Here is a 22,268-nt window from a genome sequence, read left to right as displayed (position 1 = left end):
TGCTGGATTGGTCTAGTCGCTAACAAATGACAGATTCCAGCTGAAAAGAACGACAGTAGAGGTTGATTTGTCGATATTTGTGAATTGAATGGAGACGCACGGCTGTTCCAGTTTGAGTCTCGCAGTGTAAGGACATGAAAATGACGCCTATGGAGTGAGTCGCTCGGTAAGGTTAGGGTTATGAACCAGACAAGCAGTAGCATTCTGAACACAGATACAGCAGATGAAGGTGAGCGCAGTAGTAAAGGCAGGAAATAACTAGCACAGAGAGCACGAGACTGGATCGGTACTAACTGGTCTCTTTGAACTGGTCCGGTTAATTTGGACAGGATTAGATCCAGGCTTGATTGTATGAGTTCAGTGTGGAGTAATGTGGACCATGATGTGAGGTAAAGGAGCTCTGGCACTTTAATTCACACCGCACTGTATTTTACTGAAGTGTGAAACAGAAGGTATGCTTCACTCAGCTTCCACTGTGTGTGTGTGTGTGTGTGTGTGTGTGTGTGTGTGTGTGTGTGTGTGTGTGTGTGTGTGTGTGTGTGTGTGTGGTGCTCTACATGCTCTACTTCTCTCCTTCTCTTGCTGTCTATCATCTCTCTGAGAAGAGAAGTGTGCAGAGCCACATGGCTATGCTCCTACTGCATCCAAACGCTGGTCAGGAGAGGCTAAAATGTCTCTGTGTGTGTGTGTGTGTGTGTGTGTGTGTGTGTGTGTGTGTGTGTGTGTGTGTGTGTGTGTGTGTTTCACATGACTGCCAAGAAATGTGTGGAATAATGAGCTAATACACTCATCTCTGCATTAAGACCAGATGTTTTAATGCTGACCGCATGACCCCCTCATGTGAATGCGAGATGGTGCAGCTTTTCTCAGGTGGCTTTATCCAAAGCAATGTACAAGTGAGGAGAAATAAAAATACAGTGTGTTGGAGGGTAGTTACAGGTTAAGAACCCTCTCATAATCCTGAGATTTAAACTCATAACCTTCCAGTTGCCTGCGGAGAGCCCCCAATGCCTTAAAACCTCTCATTTTACCAACAAACTCCTATTAACACCAACAGTCTGTGCAGAATTTCTGCAATAAAGCTCTGAAAAATAATATGAAGAAATGATCTTGTTTGTACCTGCTTCTGGCATCTGGCATGGCTCTTATAATTGCCCTAATGTTTCCAATTAAACTGGTCTCAAAGGTGAGCTCAGGTGCTCCAATCATCCATCCATCCTTCTTCTGTACCGTTTATCCTACACAGCATTGCTAGGAGCCTAGAGAATATTCCAGGGGTCTCGGGACACCCTGGACAGAGTGCCAACCCATCTCAGGGCACAAACACACACGCATTCACACACTACGGACAATTTAGAAATGTCAATCAACCAACAACGCATGTCTTTGGACTGGGGGAGGAAACCAGCGTACCTGGAGGAAACCTCCGAAGCACAGGAAGAACATGCAAACTCCACACACACAGGCGGAGGCAGGATTTGAGCCTCCGACCCCGGAGGTGCGAGGCAAACATGCTAAGCCACCGTGCTCTCTGCTCTAATCATCCTTGAGATATATTTTTTTTACAAAGATAATGTTTATGTATATTAGGGCTGGTCAAAGTGATGGTATGAATATCTATATTGTGATAAATTATGTGACAATATGCTTTTTTTTTTTTTACTATTTGGTAAAAATAAATGGTCCGCACTTATATAGTGCTTTTATCTAAAGCGCACTGTGTTTCATTCACCCATTCACACCAATGGTAGCAGAGCTGCCATGCAAGGCGCGAACTTGCCATCGAGAGCAACTTGGGGTTCAGTGTCTTACCCAAGGACACTTCGGTATGTGGAGTCACGTGGGCCGGGAATCAAACCCCCAACCCTACAATTAGTGGACAACCCGCTCTACCACCTGAGCCACAGCCACCCATATTACTACAAACTCTAGGTATCAGTTTATTTGATATTAAAACTCACTCTGTACTCCATCTTTTAGTAAATCAACTGTAGAAATGTAATAAATAAATAAATTAATTAATTATTGTAAAATAATGTAATTTTATTAGAATTTATCACAATGTATTTTTTTTTTCTTCCATTTTAAATGCTTTATTGTCCTAGCCATTAAATAAAAGTATAATTGAACAAATGTGTATGCTTTTCTTTTACTGCTTTGCTGGCAGTTTGTTATCAAACACAGATATCATGAGATAGTGTTATAGTAGAAAAAAAAAATCTTTATAAAAATACAACGATTTTTTTTTTTTTTGCTTGTTTTGAATACACTTTCAAATCGTTGTGACTGAGGGAAAATGAATTGAATCCATTTGAAAATTTAAGGCTGTAACAATAAAATCCGGAACGTGAAAAATCTCTGAATACTTTCGGGGGGGGGGAGGGTTGGGTTAATGGAGAATTTTGCTTTTGGTCCACGTATTATTTGGCATTCATTCAATATTTACCAATCGCTGCAAATATGAGATAGAACAAACACCCTTTTTTCTCTCATTCAAACAACTGTACCAGCTGAAACCAAGCTTTCACACCAAAAACTGAGAAAGGAATAAAACAAACTGCCTGGGATTTCTGCAATACCTTATACTCGAGAGCCTCCATCATACCTTAGCTCACACTTTACAGACTTGTAGGAAAATTGCACATCCCAATGTGATGAAATCCACAGCTTTCAGTCCAGAATAAAAGAAAAAACAAATTTCATCTCTTACCTTAGTATGCAGTTTGGCCAGCTGCTTGTCATCCAGGTGGGTCTGTGTATACACACGTCTCTTATAGCGAAACTGTGAAAGAAAACAGGATACTACATTGGCTTTGATCTGGTTTCTATCTTAACTTTCAGATGGAGGAAGTGTAGCTGCTGAGAAGGAATGATTAATGGGAGGACCGTGTTCACGCATGATGCTCTGGCGGTCATTGCGGGTAAAGAGGGCAGGAAACTATGACATAAGGATCATATCAGCGTGTAAACAGCTCTCTTGTGCCTCCTCAATGGAGTGTGGAGTCACACACATGCACATACAACTTGTGATAAAGGGTGTCTGAGAGGATTTGACAGGATACTTGGGGTCACATGACTACTCATTTTACTACTAGTCGACCAATAAAAAAAGTAGTTGAATATTGAATAACTGAATTTCAATTAATCTTAAGACTCATCTTTTCCATAGTTAAAGCAATAACAGTTTCAGGTCAACATAATGTTTTAGGCTGTGTGCAGAAAAGAAAGTAAATTACATTTCCAGCTTCAATGCTTTTTTAGACTACACTGTAAACGATGAAAGTAAAGAAATCTCTGTAATAAATGTGGATAAATAATAAATCAGTGTATCACGTTACTTTATTTAAAGACATACTAATGCTTAAAATGCGCTTGTGTGGACAAGCTGGTGGCTCGTCTGAAATGATCGATTCTCAGATTAATGATGCATTTCAGATGCCATGTCTACATCTACGTCCACTATGTTCGACTCTGCACTGAATACCATCCGAAAACGGATCTGGATCATCCTTTTTATAGAGCATGTGACTCTATACTATCTGAGTTGGATTGGATAGGATTTTATTACGTTTGAAAGGACAATGTAAATAACTGCAGGAGGAATTCCTTCGGGAGTGAGTAGGAGCGGGATTAAAAACAGTCCTGAACACACCTCGACACTTCATGCAAAGTGATATCCAGTTTAAGGTGAGTGTCAATGGTCCATTAAAGCAAAATGCAGTTGACTGTAGAATTGACATCATCTAGTCTGAAATATTTTTACTGTAACACATATTTAGTAGTATATATAGCCTGTTTTCTTTCCCATCTGCCTCACTGTGTTTTTTGTTTGTTTGTTTTTTACACCCCAACTAGTCAACATCCCCACAACGACATACAGTCCAGTGAAGGTATTACTCAACTAGTCTATACAACTCCTACAAGATACTCGTAGAAAGTAATGATTGGAATCTTATCTGCTTTTAATAATGAAATATTTTTTAACACATTCTGTAGTATTTGAATATTCCAAGTAAATCACGTTGGTTACATTTACTCACTAACTGAGACATTACTAATAGATATGGAAAATTATTAGTTATTCAGAAATGAACAATTAAAGTTTATAAATGAAAGTTCATCATTGTTAACGTATACACTATTATCGTTTAATAATGATGAACAAATCATTACTTAGTCAAAATTTTAACATCATTCTCAATACTAATGATTTAAATGTGAACAAATGGTTATAAATGGCACGTCAAAGAGTTGCTTTTGTGTACTCATGATTACCACTGGATTGCAAAACTGGGTTTGTAGCAACATACACGTAAAAGAATTATACCTTCTCTGGGTTAATTGTAGACTGGTTTAATTCTGCTCATATATTTGCTCTGACCCGAACAGACGGTTCATGCATGGAAGCATAGTTTAGATTAAACCATGTGTTTGAGTGAAGGTTAAGCTTAAACAAGCTTTACCTAAGATTAGATTATTCATAGATTATTCATACTTCATACATGCATACCATAATGTGCTCACACAAAAACAACAACAAAAAAACCCTGACATTAATGACATTAGAAAGCAATCATGGATTTAACCTCCCTGTGGCTTTGAGAGCCAGAAGCAGCTGGATGTAAATTATTTAGGACTTTCTGTAAATCACTGTCATCATTCAGTCCTCAGATCACAGCCTGATATGGTAATCACAGGCATTATCCAGAGTCACGGGATGACACTAACTTGGACAGTTTTATCTCGTTATCTAACATGGAAGATGAGTCTCTCTTCTGTTTTTTTTCGCCCCAGAACAAGCACTAATTGCACGGAAAGTGTGAACATGTTTACTGAAAACATTTACATTGATTTACAATGATTTTTACACTAATGCTTTTCTAGTGCTTCTTGGATTCTGAGGCTTTACAGGGATTCAGTCCCAAATAACAAATTTGTAAATGGGTTTAAGACTAGGCACTGGCCCCCTGATGGTGGAAAAGGTCTATGAAAGCTCTTGGTTCATTTATTTGTCTATCCCAACATCTCTTCTTACCCTCCTAGAGAGCTGCAGCTTCCCATCCAGTTAATCTAACCGTCTATCCATCTTCAAACCTATCTCTTCACTCAGACGCCTGGCTCGGAAACCTGTGGGGAAGCGCAATCTGTCAGCGACTCGTCTGGTAGATCTATAGACCTACTGGTGTGTCAGTAAATCTGGCTGTATGGCATGATGGAGCAGTAACCAGGGAGCCAGCTTTCCTTTGGACGAGACGCGTCAACGCTTTCATATTATCTCTGATGGCGAAGTGTCCAGCTGTGTCCCGCTCACATCAACTGTACACCTTCACGCACAGTTATGACCAAACACGTAGCATTTTGATCATGTTTGGTCAGTCATTGAGTTTATAATCATTTATAATCATAAGTGGCTGAATTTCGAATGTATGTATGTATGTATGCATGAATAAACCTGGCACTGAAAAAGAGCTGCACTGCACTAAAGGAAATTCGCTTCTATTTCGTTTTGAGCTCACATGAAAGGAGCAGAACATCTCTCTCTCGCTCTTAATTAAAGTCATAAATCAGGTGAAATGATAATAGTATTCCCCAAATGCTCGTGCAGAGAGAGGGCAATGGAGAAAGGAGATGCCATTACAAATTAATAGAGCTTGTGCACTAGAGCACTACACAGATTTTCGATTTGGTGAGAGTTTTCTGTCTTGCTGTCACACACAACCACAAAAGAAATGTTTTATAGCATCACTCAATCATGTTCGCGTGTGTGTGTGTGTGTGTGTGTGTGTGTAGGCTGCATTTCTGCGATCAGGTCTTGATTAAAGTGCAGGATTTGGAGAAATAAGCTGTCTGATGAGCCAGTGTCAAATATAACACACTCCTACAGACTCCTACAGACAAAAGCAGGTGTATTCGAGGCATGGCGTCAGGTGCTTTTTTTGCTCTTACCTCTAGGTATGGTATGGGAGTGACACCGGGAAGTGGATACTCCTTCAGAGTGCGCTGTTCATCCAGGAACTTGCCCGCTTTGCCGTTGTACGCAGGCTGGAACAAGCCATAGTTCAGCACGTCCTTCAGGCTCTGGTTCAAGGCGCAAAGGATGCGCTGTTTAGACAGCCAGATAGGTGACTCCACGTTAAACTTCATGCATTTCTACAGAAACACAAACAAAATACACAAGCGGTTCAAATGCGGTACAAAAAGGATGAATTGCTGTATGAAATTACAGGAAACATGGAATACTGCATGGGATATAATGCAATTATGTGTAAATTTTGCATCACGTGACTCCAAAAATCAACATGACCATAGTGCATGAAAGCCAAACAGAGAAGCTTTTTGAGTTTTCCGAGAAAATAACATGACATCTACTTTGAGAGGAAATCTACAGTCTATAAAAAGGGACGTTCTTGTAGTTTTAAGTGATCAACTGGCTTCATTGGATGACTTCTTTTAACTGCAGAGGTAAGAAAAAAAAATGGAAGAAACTTCCAAATATGAATCGGTCGTCTGTCTATTCAACAATGGAATATTTGGGGAAAACAAAACGAGAGATCTATACAATGTACACAATTTCGACTAGACAAAGTGGGCATGGTCTATACAGGTAGGGTTTGTTTGATTTGTTTTTTAACCCTACCACTATGCCCTTGAAAAAAAAGGTATTTTTATTCATTCACAAATTATAACAACAAATAGCAACTTAACATTAACTCATTAACATTTTTATTAGGATTTTAACATGACATTAACGTTAACATTAACTCCTGAACTTGACACCATGTGGAAATTTCTGGAACGCTTTCTACCTTCGATCTAATGTGACTGAGTTAGCAAGCTATAGTAACTATGTTTTAAAGCAGTGATGTCTTTCCCAAATCAGGAAAAATTTTATTTTAGGTTATAGCTGGCAAAGATAGTTATCTAATAATATTTGATCAGACTTGTATCAGATTTATTTTACGTTTGTTACATTCCAGAAAGATCAAAAAAAGTGAGCTGGACATGCTATCAGGATCTACTATAAAACTGGGACATACAGTAAATGCTGCTATGAGCCAAAATGGGTTCGCACAAGTTTTACAAAATTTTTGTAATTTATTTATAAAATGGTTTCTTTTTAGAGAGCTCCAGAGAGATCATTTGTTTTCCTCAAAAAGATGGCGGAAAGGAAGAAAAATGGGTCTACCGATTTTGGCTATTTTTTCAGCTATTTTCAAGTCTTTCTGCTGAAACCTGGCAACCCTCCTCACAAGCTTCCACAAGCAGTTCTTTAAAGTTTAATATTAATGCAAAAACCGTTTTTCCCCCTTTCCTGCCAGATCCCAATGGACACACCTAGTCTGAAGCTTTCTGGCAAGCTTTGCCAAAAAAAATAAAAAAATAAAATAATAAATGAAATAAAAATAACAGCTTTATAGCAGCTTTCAGGGTAAAAGATATCAACTAAAGGTACAACAACAAGTGTACACTTGAGGATGCCACCTCAATGACAAGGAAAGGTGTAGTTTAGTACCCTTTTTCTTCTTGGGTATAGAACCAACTTTTGGGACCATTAAAAACAAATCAAGCAGCTGTCTAACAACTCCATAAGCACTCCATTTACTCCATCACGACTACCAAAAATGATGCATATCTTCACTTCAATGCAAAAATGACCCAATGCATAATTATTTTAACAAAGTGGACAGATGACATTGTGAGTCATCATCATCCAGTTTCTCCAGTTTCAGTCAACCTGTACCCACTGTGGCATCAGATTCCTGTCCTGATGTTTTCATTTCCTTGAAGGTTCGATGTGTTGTCTGTTCTGAGATGCTTTTCTGCTCACCATGGTTGTACAGAGTGGTTATCTAAGTTAACATAGCCCTCCTGTCAGCTTGAACCAGTCCGACCATTTATCTCCGATCTCTCTCATCAACAAGGACTTTCCAACCATCCTGTGTAAACTCTAGACACTGTTGTATGATGTGAAAATCCCAGGAGATCTACAATTTCTGAAATATTCAAACCTATTATGACCTTCCCCAAACTGTTGCCACAAAATTGGAGGCACACAAGTTCCTGGAACGTCTTTGTACGCAGCATTACAATTTCCCTTCCAAACCTGTTCCAGCATGATGATGCCCCTGTCCACAAAGTGAGCTCCATGAAGACATGGTTTGCTAAGGTTGAAGTGGAAGAACTCGAGTGTCCTGCACAGAACCCTGATCTCAACCCCACTGAACACCTTTGTGATGAATTTGAATGCTGACTGCATGCCAGTAACTGACCTCACTAAAGCTCACTGAATGAGCTGAAATCCCTATAGCAGGGGTCGGGAACCGTTTTTCCACCAAAGAGACTTTTTTTACTTTTTTGGTTAAATGTTTTCCGCCCAAAAGAGTCATTGCAAAAACTATTATTTTACTATTATAAAAAACAAACATGGTTTTTCGATAACATTTCAATAACAATGACTTTATGGTCTACTGAGTAGGGCCATAGACAACTCAAAAACAAACAAATATGCAACAAACAACAGCAATATGGAAGTAATCGTGCAGGCCTTTCACTTGTAGGTTGAGTTTCCACCTGAGCAGCATAAAACCTCTTCTGTGTATGTGAGTCTGTAGACGCATCCAATGCAAGAGAAAAAAAAATCTGCCGAAGTTATATTCATGCTCTTTTCCCTCCCCATCTCACATGTCATCATGGGCAAATAAAAGAAGGGCTGACAGGGACACATCTTTTATTTTCGGAATGATTTTCTCCTTGTTCGGGGAATCCACAAACAGTTCAGTTGCCATTCTCAACATGCATGACTTTACATATCCTCTGCCGGTAAAAGGTTTTCCTTGTCTTACAATCTCCAGTGAGCCAGCAAAGCTTGCAGCCACTGCTGTCTGGCTTGCCGTTTACATTGGAGCTTTCGCCCAGCGGGTGCTTTGCTGCAAAATCTGCATGATGGGTTTCGAAATGTCTCTTAACAATTGATTTTTTAAACGAGGCAACACGTTCTGTGCAAATGAGACGCAGCAGATCACCAGAGCTTTCAATAAAAGCATATGTTTCAGCAGGGCCGGCCCGAGGGGTTGTGGGGCCCACGGCGAGATCATGAATATGGGCCCCACTGATATAAAAACTGTCATAGCACTACAAATTGGCGAGTGATGAGCACAAAACAATTCCATTTTCCATATTTAAGTGTATAGATGTTTACTATGTGCAACATATTCTACTAATACAACAATTGTATCAGAACTATACGTATAAAAATGCTAATATTTAAACCCTAACCCTAGATGGCTCAGTTGGAGTAGTCTCTGCTTGGGAATCTGATTGATGGGGTTCTGAAGACTGAGGTTCTGCTTATGTTGCGTAATATAAAATAATACAATTAGTGTTCGATAGCAAACTAAACAACATTATAATCCTCACCAGCAGCACTATGAGAAAATTGAGATGGAGCCTGGCCTGTCTCAGTAGCTGTGGGTCCACTGAGAAATTTCCACATAGCCGGTAGCTAGTACATTAAAAAAAAAATAAAGCATGTAATCAAAGGTGTAATTCTAAGTGTATGACATTCAAACATGCATAAACAGGTAGAAATGTATGCTACATTAAATATTTCAGCTAGTTTAATGGATTTAAAATATGCCCAGCACAAAATGTTATTGCATTAGGCCTTAGTGGGAGATGAGTATAATTATTATTTATTAAAACAGGAGTATTAATAATACAGCAATAAACAATGTCAAGCAGAACATAGCTTTACTTTGAGCTTGCTTTTCTTCACCTGCTTTTCTTTTTTCCTTTTTTTCCGGCTCCTGAAAGATGCAGTTTAGGTGCCATGTTATACCACAACTATAACCTTTGTAGCGTTCTTTCTTTTTGTCTGTTAATTTAATGAAAATGAATTGCATCTTTCGTTGTAACGTGTGATCAGACGTTATGGTGTTATGAAATACTAATCACTCAGTTGTCGCTATTACCATAGTCATGGGAACTTTCCAAACAAGAATAATGAGACTTACATATTTTTTATTTTTTTTACAGAATGCCTTTTCTGTCATGCATTTTACTTATGCTTATTAAATATTCATAAAGAGTAAGCAGTGCGAAAGACTAAAATAGGACATTTCCCTGCATTTCTGTTGAATGTGAGCAATGAGCATTTTGGAGCAACGCGTGGAATTCCGTGAATACGAATAATTACGGTACTCAAGTTCTCGTCAATCCATCGCTGTGTGAATAAATTATGTAAATTTCCGTGTATTTTTCTAATGTTTTCTGCTTTTAGTTATAATAATGTTTTGTATTTTATATTTGTATTTACTTGCATAATATGAATGAGTTATTTAGCCCTCACCATTTTTGTGATTTACATGTTATTGAATGAGGTACATGCAAGTACGTGTTTAATACACTTTCTGCTCACTGCATAAAAACCTGAAATCGGGAAAACCTAGAAGTCGGATGGGCCCATCTGGCAAATCAGGGTCCCAAGCGACCGTTTGTTTTGCCTGTTGTATGGGCCGGCCCTGTGTTTCAGTCCTGTCACGTTTAATTACATTTTTGATGCTCTCCTGCATTCTTTCTTTTCGCCATCTCCAGAAACAAGCTAGGTAGCGGTTTGAATCTGAGCGTGAGAGGTTACCATAGAAACTTAAGTGCTTTGCCATTGACTGGTGTCGTGACACTTGAGCACAGCACTGCATACGTGCACTGGCCAGAACAACGTCAAATATATTATTGCAAATTGAATTCTCATTCCTTTCGGTTGGCTGTACCACAAAGGAGTTGTAATTGACTAAGCATTTTCTGCAGGTAACTGATCCATAATAATGGGTCTAAGATTTTAACAATGATATGTTGGTGAAGGTTGAGACACCAGGCAAGCCACATGATTTTTGTCAAAGAGTCATGTGTGGCTCGCGAGCCATAAGTTCCCGAGCACTGCCCTACAGCCACGCTTCAAAATCTAGTGGTAAGCCTTCCCAGAAAAGTGGAGGTACTTGCACCAGCAAAGAGGGAATAAATCTGGAATGGGATGTTCAACTAGCATATATGGGTGAGATGGTCAGGTGTCCACAAACTTTTGGCCATATAGTGTATATTGTTATATTTTCCACCCTTGTACCGTGGTTTTCAATATACCATGGTATCTGCTTATAACTTCAGCTTTTCAAACAGGATTAGTTGAAATGTCTTTATAACCTTGTACATTATTCAGTTAAGAACTTATATGAAAATGTACTTTGTTCAGAGGATTGCCCTTATTCTTTATGTTTCAGGCAATGCAGAAATACCATTTACTTAAATTTATACAGATATATTTGTTCTATAACCCTTTGAATTCCCATCAATCCTATCTTAAATATCTGTTATTTCTCTCACATAGCTCCAGTACATACCATTTTCTATCAGTATCACTGCATTTGCTAAATAATTCATGTAGCTACTTGGAAATCATCTTTGATGAATAACAGAATAATAAGGTAGGACTTTAAGGGGTTAAGCACTATGCTACGATGTTTTTTAAAAACATATTGTAGCATATTTCCCTTTAAACCTGATGGATCATTTCCAGAGATCCCTCAGAAAAAATGAGCTATCCTCTAGAATCTAATCAGAGAGTGATGAGACGATTGGAAGCTGAACAGCACTAAAATAGCGATAATATCCCTCATCCTCAGCTCTTCAGACACCTCCAAGGACATCTCGTTCAGCGGCTGTGTTCTTTTAAATCACCATCCCCACATCAACACACTCATATTTCAAGTGACACCCCTGTAAATGATATTTAGTGGCATCATCATCTACACCAGCATAGCATAACATTAATGGTGTAACTATTTTAAATTGCATTTAAATTACCCTCACGCTCCTAGATGAAAGTTGTTATGTTAAAGGGAAGTTTGGTTGGGAAAAAAAAAGAAAAAAAAAAGAAGCTTTATTTTGGGTCAATTATGATTCCTCATTAAACAATTTACTGCATGTGCTTTGTTTACAAATACGAAATGGGTCCAGTGAGTATGGCTAAATCAGATCTGATTATTTCAGCTAACCCTGGTTCTGTTTATAATGTCTTGAGCTCACTAGACAAGGCAATTACACCTGCCATGTATGGTTTAATTACCTTGAACAAAACAAATTGGAATATACAGTATACATACAAGGGCAGCTGTGGCTCAGGTGGTAGAGCGGGTTATCCACTAATTGTAGGGTTGGTGGTTCGATTCCTGGCCCACATGACTCCACATACCGAAGTGTCCTTGGGCAAGACACTGTACCCCAAGTTGCTCCCAATGGCAAGTTAGCGCCTTGCATGGCACCTCTGCTACCATTGGTGTGTGTGTGAATGGGTGAATGAGACACAGTGTGAAGTGCTTTGGATAAAAGCGCTATATAAGTGCGCCATTTACATAGGAAATACATAGAATATCTCCAGAAAATACCTGCAGTGTGCTTCAAGAATACAGTCACTGTAGATGTACAGTAGTAAAAATTAAGCGGAGCATACAAAGTTACCAGAGAAACAGAATGTCTCTGTTTTTATCTACATTTGTTAAAATGTTTGAACAGTCCCTTTTACTTTGTTTCAATGGATCTCAGAAGTACAAAGTCATCCTTAATGAAGATGGATTGAGAAATTGGTGCATGACTGGAAAAGGACCCACCAACTGAAATTCACTAAACACACACTAAACTGCTTCAACTTCAGGTCCATCTTTTACTCTCCGATAAGAGGCACTTGTATGTGCACTACGTTGAGACCTTCCTATTTATACCTCTTTGTTGTAAATAATAATAATAATAATAATAATAATAATAATAATAATAATAATAATAATAATAATAATTCTACTGAGGAATACACTTTTGAGGAATAGGAACAAACCTAGAAGTGTATCCAAACTATTTCTTAGACACACTGGTGATATCTTTGGCATTGACACCTGCAAAGATGAAAAGCTCAAGCTTTTTCATTTCCTCTTTCTTCAAATTTCATTGATCTGTTCTATATAATCTACAGCACTCCTGCATGCAGCCTTTCTAGATGTTCAACATGCAAACTCATTAACACAGCCACGGAAATCACAGTGCCAAGGGATCAGTTTCTGTCAGTCTTCACTCCTTGTGCATCACCACAGGAGTTGTTTACTGTCTCTCCTGCAAGGGATGCAATCAGCTGTACATCAGAGAAACCAAGACGAGACGGTTTTTGAACTGTACTAGAGCGATGCGACACCATTCCTCCACAAGATCTTCTCCCAATTACTGATTTGATTATGGTGGTGGAGAATGCAGTCTAACTCTCCATTCAGGTATTCAATTGCACAGTATATTTATTTCTCTTATGTCAGATTATTAGTTTTCCTCAACTGAAATGGGTGGAATACTTGTGCATATCTCAATCATAAGTGAAGTTCTAGTTTTTTAAAGTCTGGTTATATCCAAAAGTGAAAAACTTACATTTAAAGATTAAACTCTTCTCTGTTTTGACTCTGTGATAGCACAGGTGTGTTACAGACATTTTGAGATACAGTTTCTGATTATAACCAAAACAGATCAGGCTGTTTACAACATGTAGCTACACAGCAAAGCCTGAAATTCAATGAAATTCACTGTGTTAACTAGCAGACTAACTGTTTTTACTGCTGTATTTGTTAAACATGCTCTTGGCAGGCAGAAAGCCAAGGCAAGGTTAGAAATGAGCCTAAATAAAAATATCTCCAATCATTTTGGTAAAATATATTTGTGCTTTAAAAAAAAAAAAAAAAAAGTAAAGATAATCATCTATATTATCATCAGTAATATATTGCATTACTGTTTTCCAGAACGCAGCTACAGCGACATCCGACATCCGGTTTTCCTCAGACCACCACATTTTAAAGCATATATTTCTTATCTGTTAGCCATAAAATATTTTTTTTTGTGTGTAACCTGAAATCATGATTCAGATAATGGATATAAAAAGTCTACACACCCCTGTGAAAATGGCAGTTTTTTGTGGAGTAAAAGAACAACCCTTAGTTAATGTCAGATATTTTTTTTTCTTTTCCGAATTTAAATGTGAAATTGCAAAGTATACAAATAAAGTAATACAAATTTAAAAAGATAATCAGAAACCTTTTAGGGGGAAAAAATACAAATAAAAAAAAGCTTACAATAACTTAGTTGCATATATCTGCACACCCCTAAACTAATACTTAGCTGAAGCACCTTTTGAATTTATTACACCTCTCAGAATTTTTAGGGAATAGTCTATCAGCGTGGCACATTTTGACTTGAAAATATTTTCCCACACTTTCTTGCAAAAACATTCTAGATCCATCAAATTGTAAGGGCATCTCCTGTGCACAGCCCGCTTCAGGTCACCCCACACATTTTTCGGTTAATTTGGGTCTGGGCTCTGGCTAGATTGTTCAAAATCTTTGATCTTCTTTTGCTTAAGCCATTCCTTAGTTGATTTGGATGCATGCTTTGGGTCATTGTCGTGCTGAAAGGTAAAATTCATTTCCATCTTCAACTTACTAGCAGACCCCTGAATGTTTTGCACTAAAATTTGCTGGGTTTTCTAGCCTTTCATGATTCCCTCCACTTTGATAAAACCTGCAGTTCTGGCTGAAGAAAAGCAGCCCTAAAGCATGATCCTGCCACCACCATGCTTCACCATGGGAATGATATATGGGTCAGATATTCCTGCAGCTCCTTTAATGTTTCTGTACTGTAGGTCTCTTGGCAGCCTCCCTGGTAAGTTTTTGTCTTGTCTAGCGGTACTGTACGTCCTGTTCTTGGTGATGTCACTGTGATGCTAGATTTTCTCCACTTGTTGATGAACACCTTCATGGTCTTCCATGGTACATATAATGTTTTGAAATATTTTTTTTTTAACCCTTTCCAGATTGATTCCTTTCGACAGTGAGACCCTGTACATGCTTTATAAGCTCTTTGCAGACCATAGCTTCAACAGTCAGATGAAACCACGAAGATGTCAAGAAAATCCTACAGAAGCAGCTGGTCTTTATTTGGGGTTAATGAGAATAATTTAATTCATGACAGCTGTGGCAGTGTAAAGTGCTTTGTAAAAAAAGCGCTACATGGGAAGTGGTATCTCAGTGGTTAAGACATTGGAGTACTGATGGGAAGGTTGTGAGCCGTCACTGCTGGGCTCTTGCACAAGGCCCTTAACCCTCAACTGCTCAGATTTATAAATGAGATAAATGTAAGTCACTTTGGACAAGCAAGTCTGCCAAATGCCGTAAAAGTATTAATACTTTTGAACATGAGATTGAATAACTTAATAACTTAATACTTCTGAACATGAGATTGAATGTGATTGGTTCATTCTGAACACAGCCACATCGCCAGAAATAAAAGGGTGTGCACAATTATGCAACCAGGTTATTGTAACTGTCTTATTTTTCCCCTAAAATGTTTGATTGTTTTTCACTTCATTTTTCCATCCATCCATCCATCCATCTTTTATACCGCTTTATCCTTTTCAGGGTCACGGGAAACCTGGAGCCTATCCCAGGATGCATCGAGCACAAGACGGGGTACACCCTGGACAGGGTGCCAATCCATTGCAGGGCCACTTCATTTTTATACATTGTAATTTCACACTGAGGGTGGAAAAAGTTCTGACATGATTTATCATGGTTTAATTTTTTTCATCACAAAAACCTGCCATTTAACAGGGGTGTGTAGACTTTTTTACATCCACTGTAAATGAAGATATGTAAAAGTAAGCAGCTAATGAAAGCCATTTTTCAGCTGTTTTATCACAGTAAAAAGGAGAATTTTTCTTTCAGTTAAGATTGTACAAGTGCTAACTTCAATCTACGTCTCGCTCTATGTCTCTGTGTCTCTATTCTCCTCTCCAGACCTGTACTCTTTATAAAGCACTTACTCTCAGCAGCCACAAACTCGACACATCAAACTCTTCAAACTCACTGCCATGCTCACATTCTGCAGCTTCCTTGCAGTTTCTATATCAATATGAAGTGCCTGTGAGCCGTTATGAGCTTCTCTTTCCCTGTTCATCAATAATGAATTAGTCCAGTCTCTGTCAGTGCTTATGAAACACATACAGGCATTTTCCAGTGCAGAGCTGAACTGATCAAAAGAAAACCGGCACAATCCAACAGGCCAGAGAGAGATCGAGATTGAGATGAAAGTGAGTGTGTGTAAGCGAGAGACACAGGGAAGGACAGAAGGAGAGTACCCATATTCATTACAGAGTCTCTATATATCTTAAAGGAAATACATCAAATGCTACTTTGAACTCCTGTTACTTCACCAGGGCCATGGTTCTCTGCATTAACAAGACAAAGACGAAGACTCTGTTTTATACAATCACACTACACAAACACTTTACTCAGCTTTTCCCAGAGCATATGTCTTAAATATGTTGTATGACACACCACACACATAGCTCATTCAGCTCATACAGTCTTTGCTAACGAATAAGTAAAACGTGAGTCAGTTGTGAAGTAGGTGTGATAGAGTACCTGCATACATCTGTATTGGTGTGTATAGGTCTGTGTGGGGGTAAATCATAGCATCTCCCCGGGATCAGTGTCTTATAGGACAAAATGTTTCTCTGTTCGTTTGGTCTGTCACACTCAACAGGAATATAACTCAATCATACTTCTTCATTTGCAGTCAGAAATGAAACTCTTATTCCAGTACACTAATAAAATAACTGTACTATTCACTATCGTTCAGTTTGTCTTTAAAGAAAGTATTACATGCTTCAAATGAATTTTAATCCATCTGCAGTAGATTTTCCATGAAATCTTTTTCCTCCAGTTGAAAGTTAAGTGGGTTTAATAATGTGAAGCAGTTACCTGCTCGAGGCTGATTATTTCCCAAAAACAGCATGTCCCAAAGTGTTTTTATTCCTCTTATAATATGTCATGAAGCAGAAGCTGATACATTTGCTAAATATCCATCCATACATCCATTTTCCATACAGCTTATCCTATACAGGGACAAAGGAGCCTGGAGCCTATCCCAGGGAACTCAGGACACCCTGGACTGGGTGCCAACCCATCGCAGGGCACAATCATACACACATATTCACACTACAGACAATTTGGAAATGGCAATCAGCCTGCAATGCATGTGTGACGGCAGGCCTGCAGCCCACACACACAACACGAAGCACGGTCTTCGCGCAACTGCCGGCGAGGTGCTGAAATTGTTTTGGACAGCAAGTGTGAGTGACGCTGTTGCTTGGATGAGTCTGGTCGGGGTTCCCAACAGCACCAGCCACAAGACCCCACAACTAACGGCTAGGTCCGGCTAGGCCGCATTGGCCCAGGAAGAAGGGGACGCCACAGGTCGAACCCCCTCAGGTGAGACACTCATAACATCTAACCCAGTCTCATTTGTGTCTCATCAGGTCTCTCGGGAAGGGAACTTTTGGTGCAAACAGAAGGAGGACACCCGACTGAGGCACTCCTGGGTCCATGTGCATCTGATTGACAGTGTGGACCAGCAGCCAGAGCAGTGCCTCCCCTCCAACTACTTCCTGGTGTCCAACGGCCTCCTGTACCACTGGACGGCATACCGGTGTCAGCCTTGCAACCTTCTGGTCATACCCTGCTCCAGAACACAGGCCCTGATGCACCTGGCCCACAGCCACCCACTCAGCGGCCACCTCAGGGCCCACAACACCCTGGCCAAGCTGTGGGATCAGTACCTCTGGCCCAGTATGGATGCTATTCAGATGATAGTATCTTTTAACTACTAAAAAGCTACTTCATTTTCATTTTGGTATTAAAACAACTACCACCTCATTACTGAGAACATTAGCCACTTAGCTCACTTTAGCCAAGCTCCCCAGGATCAGAATCATATTTAATTCATCAAGCTTATATGCATGTATACTTAATAAGCTTTGGAAACGTGTATTCCACTGCCCGAATGCACAGAATTCAACAAAACAACAGGAAACACAAGGAAAGTTGTGGAGCACAGCCTTTCAATAAACAGCAGCATACTGGGACAGAAGCGATTTTTCCCAGTGGGCATTGATGGCGGTATTTTCTGTAATCCTTTTCACGAATGTTGCTTCTCACCTCATTTACCCCAAACCCCAAACTGCCCACATTTCAGATTATCTCAGAGTGTCCCAGTCCCAGTGTGTAAACGGCGTTAGCTCGAGCAGTGTCTGGTACAGTCACTCATAAATCTTGCTTGGAGGAGGCAGAGTAGCATGGCCAGCTGGAGATGAGGTTATCAGCATGACTAAACACAATTCACACAGATATTCCCATTTCAGATGAGTTCAAACCCATAACCGGTGCAGTCATGCGGAATAACACGAACCATAAGCCCCCTCATTTCAGTCATTATAGGTTCAGTATTTTAGAACAGCTGTCAGAGGTTCTTCTGAAGCTCTGAGCGCATGTCCTTTGTGACAAGTTCACTGAGAAAAATCTGTAACATTTTGAGTAAGAAATGAAAAAACTAATTGAACATAAAACAAATATAAGGAACCAGGATGGAGTTATTATTGCACAAAATCTCATTTGAGCTTTTCAGTGTCCGCTACAAAAATATGAATTCCACGTACTATGTACACAGTGAGTGAAGATAACGCTGAGTTATCCCAACACGGTTCAATAATTTACTCAAACTGTCACACTACAGTGATTACCACAGCATCATTGGAGTGATTAAACAATACAGGTAGTCACTTTCAGGTTACAATAAATGATTACGGCTACAGTAGGGATATGTGACCATGATTATTTTCTGGAACTAAAGCCGGTTTTAGACTGCAATTTCAGCTTTCTTTTAAACATGAATTCTGCTCTCTAACCAGGAAATCCTAAAGGAGAATGTCCAGTCTTTAGTTCCTAGGTTGAAACTCAAGTGTAACTGGATTATTCAGCAAGACAATGATCCAAAGCACAGAAGTAAGTCCTAGTCCTAGAAGTAAAAGGAAATCTTTTAAAATATTCGATTTTGTGTGCGAGTGCGAAATTGGGACAGAAAATCGTATAGCTGGCTATGTAGGAAAGTCACTTTAAGGTAGGTGTGTGTGTGTGTGTGTGTGTGTGTGTGTGTGTGTGTGTGTGTGTGTGTGTGTGGTCAGTAATTGTTCTCTGACTCAGAACCCATGGGGAATATAAAGCCAGGTCCTCAGTATTCTGCTAGTGTTTCTTATTTTTCCCAAGCCAAAGCCAGTCACTGTCAACTAGGCAACACTCACTGCATTAATAACACGAAGCATCTGTCTCAGCCTGCTTCTGTTCCTTAGCTTGCAACGTACAGTATATAAGGCAGTGCATCTCAAACGTTTTAGTCTATGGTCCCCATCGAGGATAGTACTATACCACGGACCTCCCACAGCTAGCACGTACAAGAGACGGGGCGCTGTGGGTTCAGGATACAGGCGGTGTGGGTACAGGATGGACCCCAGTGTAAGAAATGCTCTTATCAGATATTCAGCCCAATTCAGAGGCATTCCTCAAGAAACCTGGCTGCACTGAAGTCCTGCACCTTTTATACCCATCCACAAGTGTGTTGTTCTTCGCAGCAGTGTGCTTGGGTGGAAACATGAACAAACTGAAAAACCTAGTCAGGAAAGCAGATTGTGTAGACAGGTGAAGCCCGCACTCCCTAAGAGCTTAACACAGAGAAGGATGGGGGATAAACTGGTCTCAATCCTTCTCAGCACGGCTCATCCACTCAACCACAGCATGCTGGTACAGACCGTACACACCTTCAGACAACGGTTCATGACTGAATTTTTAATTCATTAGTGCTCATCTCTCTCTCACATCGATGTCTCTTTATACATACACACTTATATACATATATATATATATATACACATATATATATATATATATATATATATATATATATATATATATAAATATATATATATATATATATATATATATATATATATATACATATATATATATACATATATATATATATACATATATATATATATACATATACATATATACACATATATATACACACACACACACACACATATATATATATATATATATATATATATATATATATATATATATATATATATATGTGTATGCACATGATATATACATGTACCACCTACCTAAACACTGTTGCAGACTAACTACACCTCTTCATGGCAGCAGTATTCCCTAATGGCAGTTGCCTCTTTCAGCAGGATAATGCTCCCTGCCACACTGCAGAAATTGTTCAGGAATGGTTTGAGGAACATGACAATGATTTCAAGGTGTTGATTTCACCTCCAAATTACCCAGATCACAATCGAGCATCTGTGGGATGTGCTGGACACACAAGTCCATGAAGGCACCACCTCGCTACTTACAAGACTTAAAGCATCTGCTGCTAACGTTTTGGTGCCTGATACCACAGCACACATTCTGAAAAATGAGCCACTATGGACTCTTTGGACACTTTTGACATGCCAATCAGCCTACCATATATGTCTTTGGACTGGAGGAAACCCTCACAGCACAGAGAGAACATGCAAACTCCTCTCACACAGGGCAGCGGCAGGAGTCGAACCCCAACCCTGGCGGTGTGGAGCAAACCACTGCTAACCAATAAGCCACCGGGCACCCTTGAAGATAACCATAATTTAGTCAAACCATATTGTCAAAAACTGGTTAAGCCAATAGGAGCTACAATACAGCACTGAGTTAAGGACACCAAGACAGTTTACAACAAACAACAAACTCAAGGAGAAAACACAATGAGCATGACAACACAAGGAGCACAATAACAGAGTTCCACTAGAAAAGGCAATTTCATAAAGAACTCAAAAAAGTTACAGTGATATACACTTTACAATAAAGCAGCAAAGTCCTTGCCAAGTCCTCACAAAGTCCAAGTAAAAGTTCTGAGGTATTTGTAGGGTGATGAGCAACAGCTGATTAGGATTCAGGTGCGACTGAGGTGAGGTGTGTGCAGCTGAGCATTGCGGGACAGAGACAGGTGGAGCAGCTGTGGGGGGCATGACACCATACTACAAATATAATATGAATACTGTATATTAAGCACTTCACACATAACTGTTGTTTCAAACTGACCCTTCGGTGAACTCTGTACGGTGTAGTTACTGTCACTACATATGACAATCTCTAGAGCCTGGAATCTACACACCGAACAGAAGATTTACAACTTTTTTGAGCGTTTCATAGAGCAAACAGATTTCTAAAATGCACCTGAAGGGTACTTCCATAGCACCGCAATCTCAAACAATAATGTTTGAAGTATAATGACTAACGCTTTCTTTCCTGAGTTGCATTGTCCCTCCTCTGGCATGTAGGAGACTGTAATTAGGCGAATGATTGAAGAACATTTAGTGTGAATGCTCCACTGGTTCCTGTTAAATATTTTCTAGCATCAGCTAGCCAAACAATAATTAGCAAATTACCGTTCTCCATTTTAAAGTAATTACCGATTTCATTTCAATCTTTGTTTTAGTCACACATGGTATTAAGTTGTAACCTGGAACTTTGAGTCCACGTTTGAGTCCAAGTTTCTCATGAATGAGAAAAGAAGCTCTTGCTCTTTTGTTTTTAAGAGCTAACAGCAAAATATTACTATTTTTCCTCCTATTAAAAAAAAAAAAACACAAATTGCATTTCATTTCATGTTTTATCGTTTATTATCAGTCAACATGTTTAATGGAGGTTTTCGGTTTAAGGATCTGAAATTGCACACAATCTGAATGTTTATGAAGTGTCTCGTTTTTGTTTTAGCTGCTTTGAACAATTGAATGTAAATTGAATATAATCTACGGTGTGTCTTGAGTCTATCTGGAAATTTGTCCATTTAGAAATCGATGTTTAAATTCCCTGAACATAGTCTTGTCATCCAGGAACTTGTTACAGGAGTGAAATCAGGACTTATGGAGAGTGCCGCTGAGACCAATAATAATAATAATAATAATAATAAACATTCAAGGTCAGAACGTCAAGAATTTGGTTTAGAGTTCTTTTTTTTATTATTATTCCTTTGAATAATTTCATCATAATGTGACTTGGTAGTCAATATGTTTGGTCACTGAATATAAATGATCTTATTATACAGCTGTCTGTGTAGCCATCAATGGTTTCCCTGCTGAAATTAACACCAAGTGTATGTAGTTTGTTCATTACAATCCTCTCCCTGTAGTGTTTAGTGTGTTGAGAAGGAAACTCTCTTTAGATTCAGTAGATAGTACAGTAGGTATGGCCCTGAGGGAGGTGCCAGATTAAACACGAGGACTGAAAGCGAATGAAAAGTGTTTCGTG

At 39.1% G+C, this 22,268-nt stretch overlaps 1 protein-coding gene across 7 annotated transcripts in view; it reads right to left on the bottom strand.

The window, feature by feature from the left end:
• shank3a (SH3 and multiple ankyrin repeat domains 3a) overlaps positions 1-22,268 on the bottom strand; it is a 321,036-nt gene that overhangs the window by 173,844 nt on the left and 124,924 nt on the right. For all 7 annotated transcript variants that reach the window (XR_008393930.1, XR_008393928.1, XR_008393929.1 and 4 more), the window contains 2 exons: positions 5,947-6,150; positions 2,711-2,782 (listed from right to left, as the gene is read on the bottom strand). Coding sequence is in view for 4 of the 7 variants with exons in the window: in XM_053678126.1 (XP_053534101.1) it covers positions 2,711-2,782; positions 5,947-6,150 (276 nt within the window). In the remaining 3 variants the exon portion in view is untranslated. The remainder of the gene's footprint in view (positions 1-2,710; positions 2,783-5,946; positions 6,151-22,268) is intronic.

Source organism: Ictalurus punctatus, chromosome 4 (assembly GCF_001660625.3).
Source record: "Ictalurus punctatus breed USDA103 chromosome 4, Coco_2.0, whole genome shotgun sequence".
Lineage (NCBI taxonomy): Eukaryota > Metazoa > Chordata > Actinopteri > Siluriformes > Ictaluridae > Ictalurus > Ictalurus punctatus.
The sequence above is the reverse complement of the archived record's forward strand: the minus strand, read 5'-3'. Positions and strand labels throughout refer to the sequence as shown.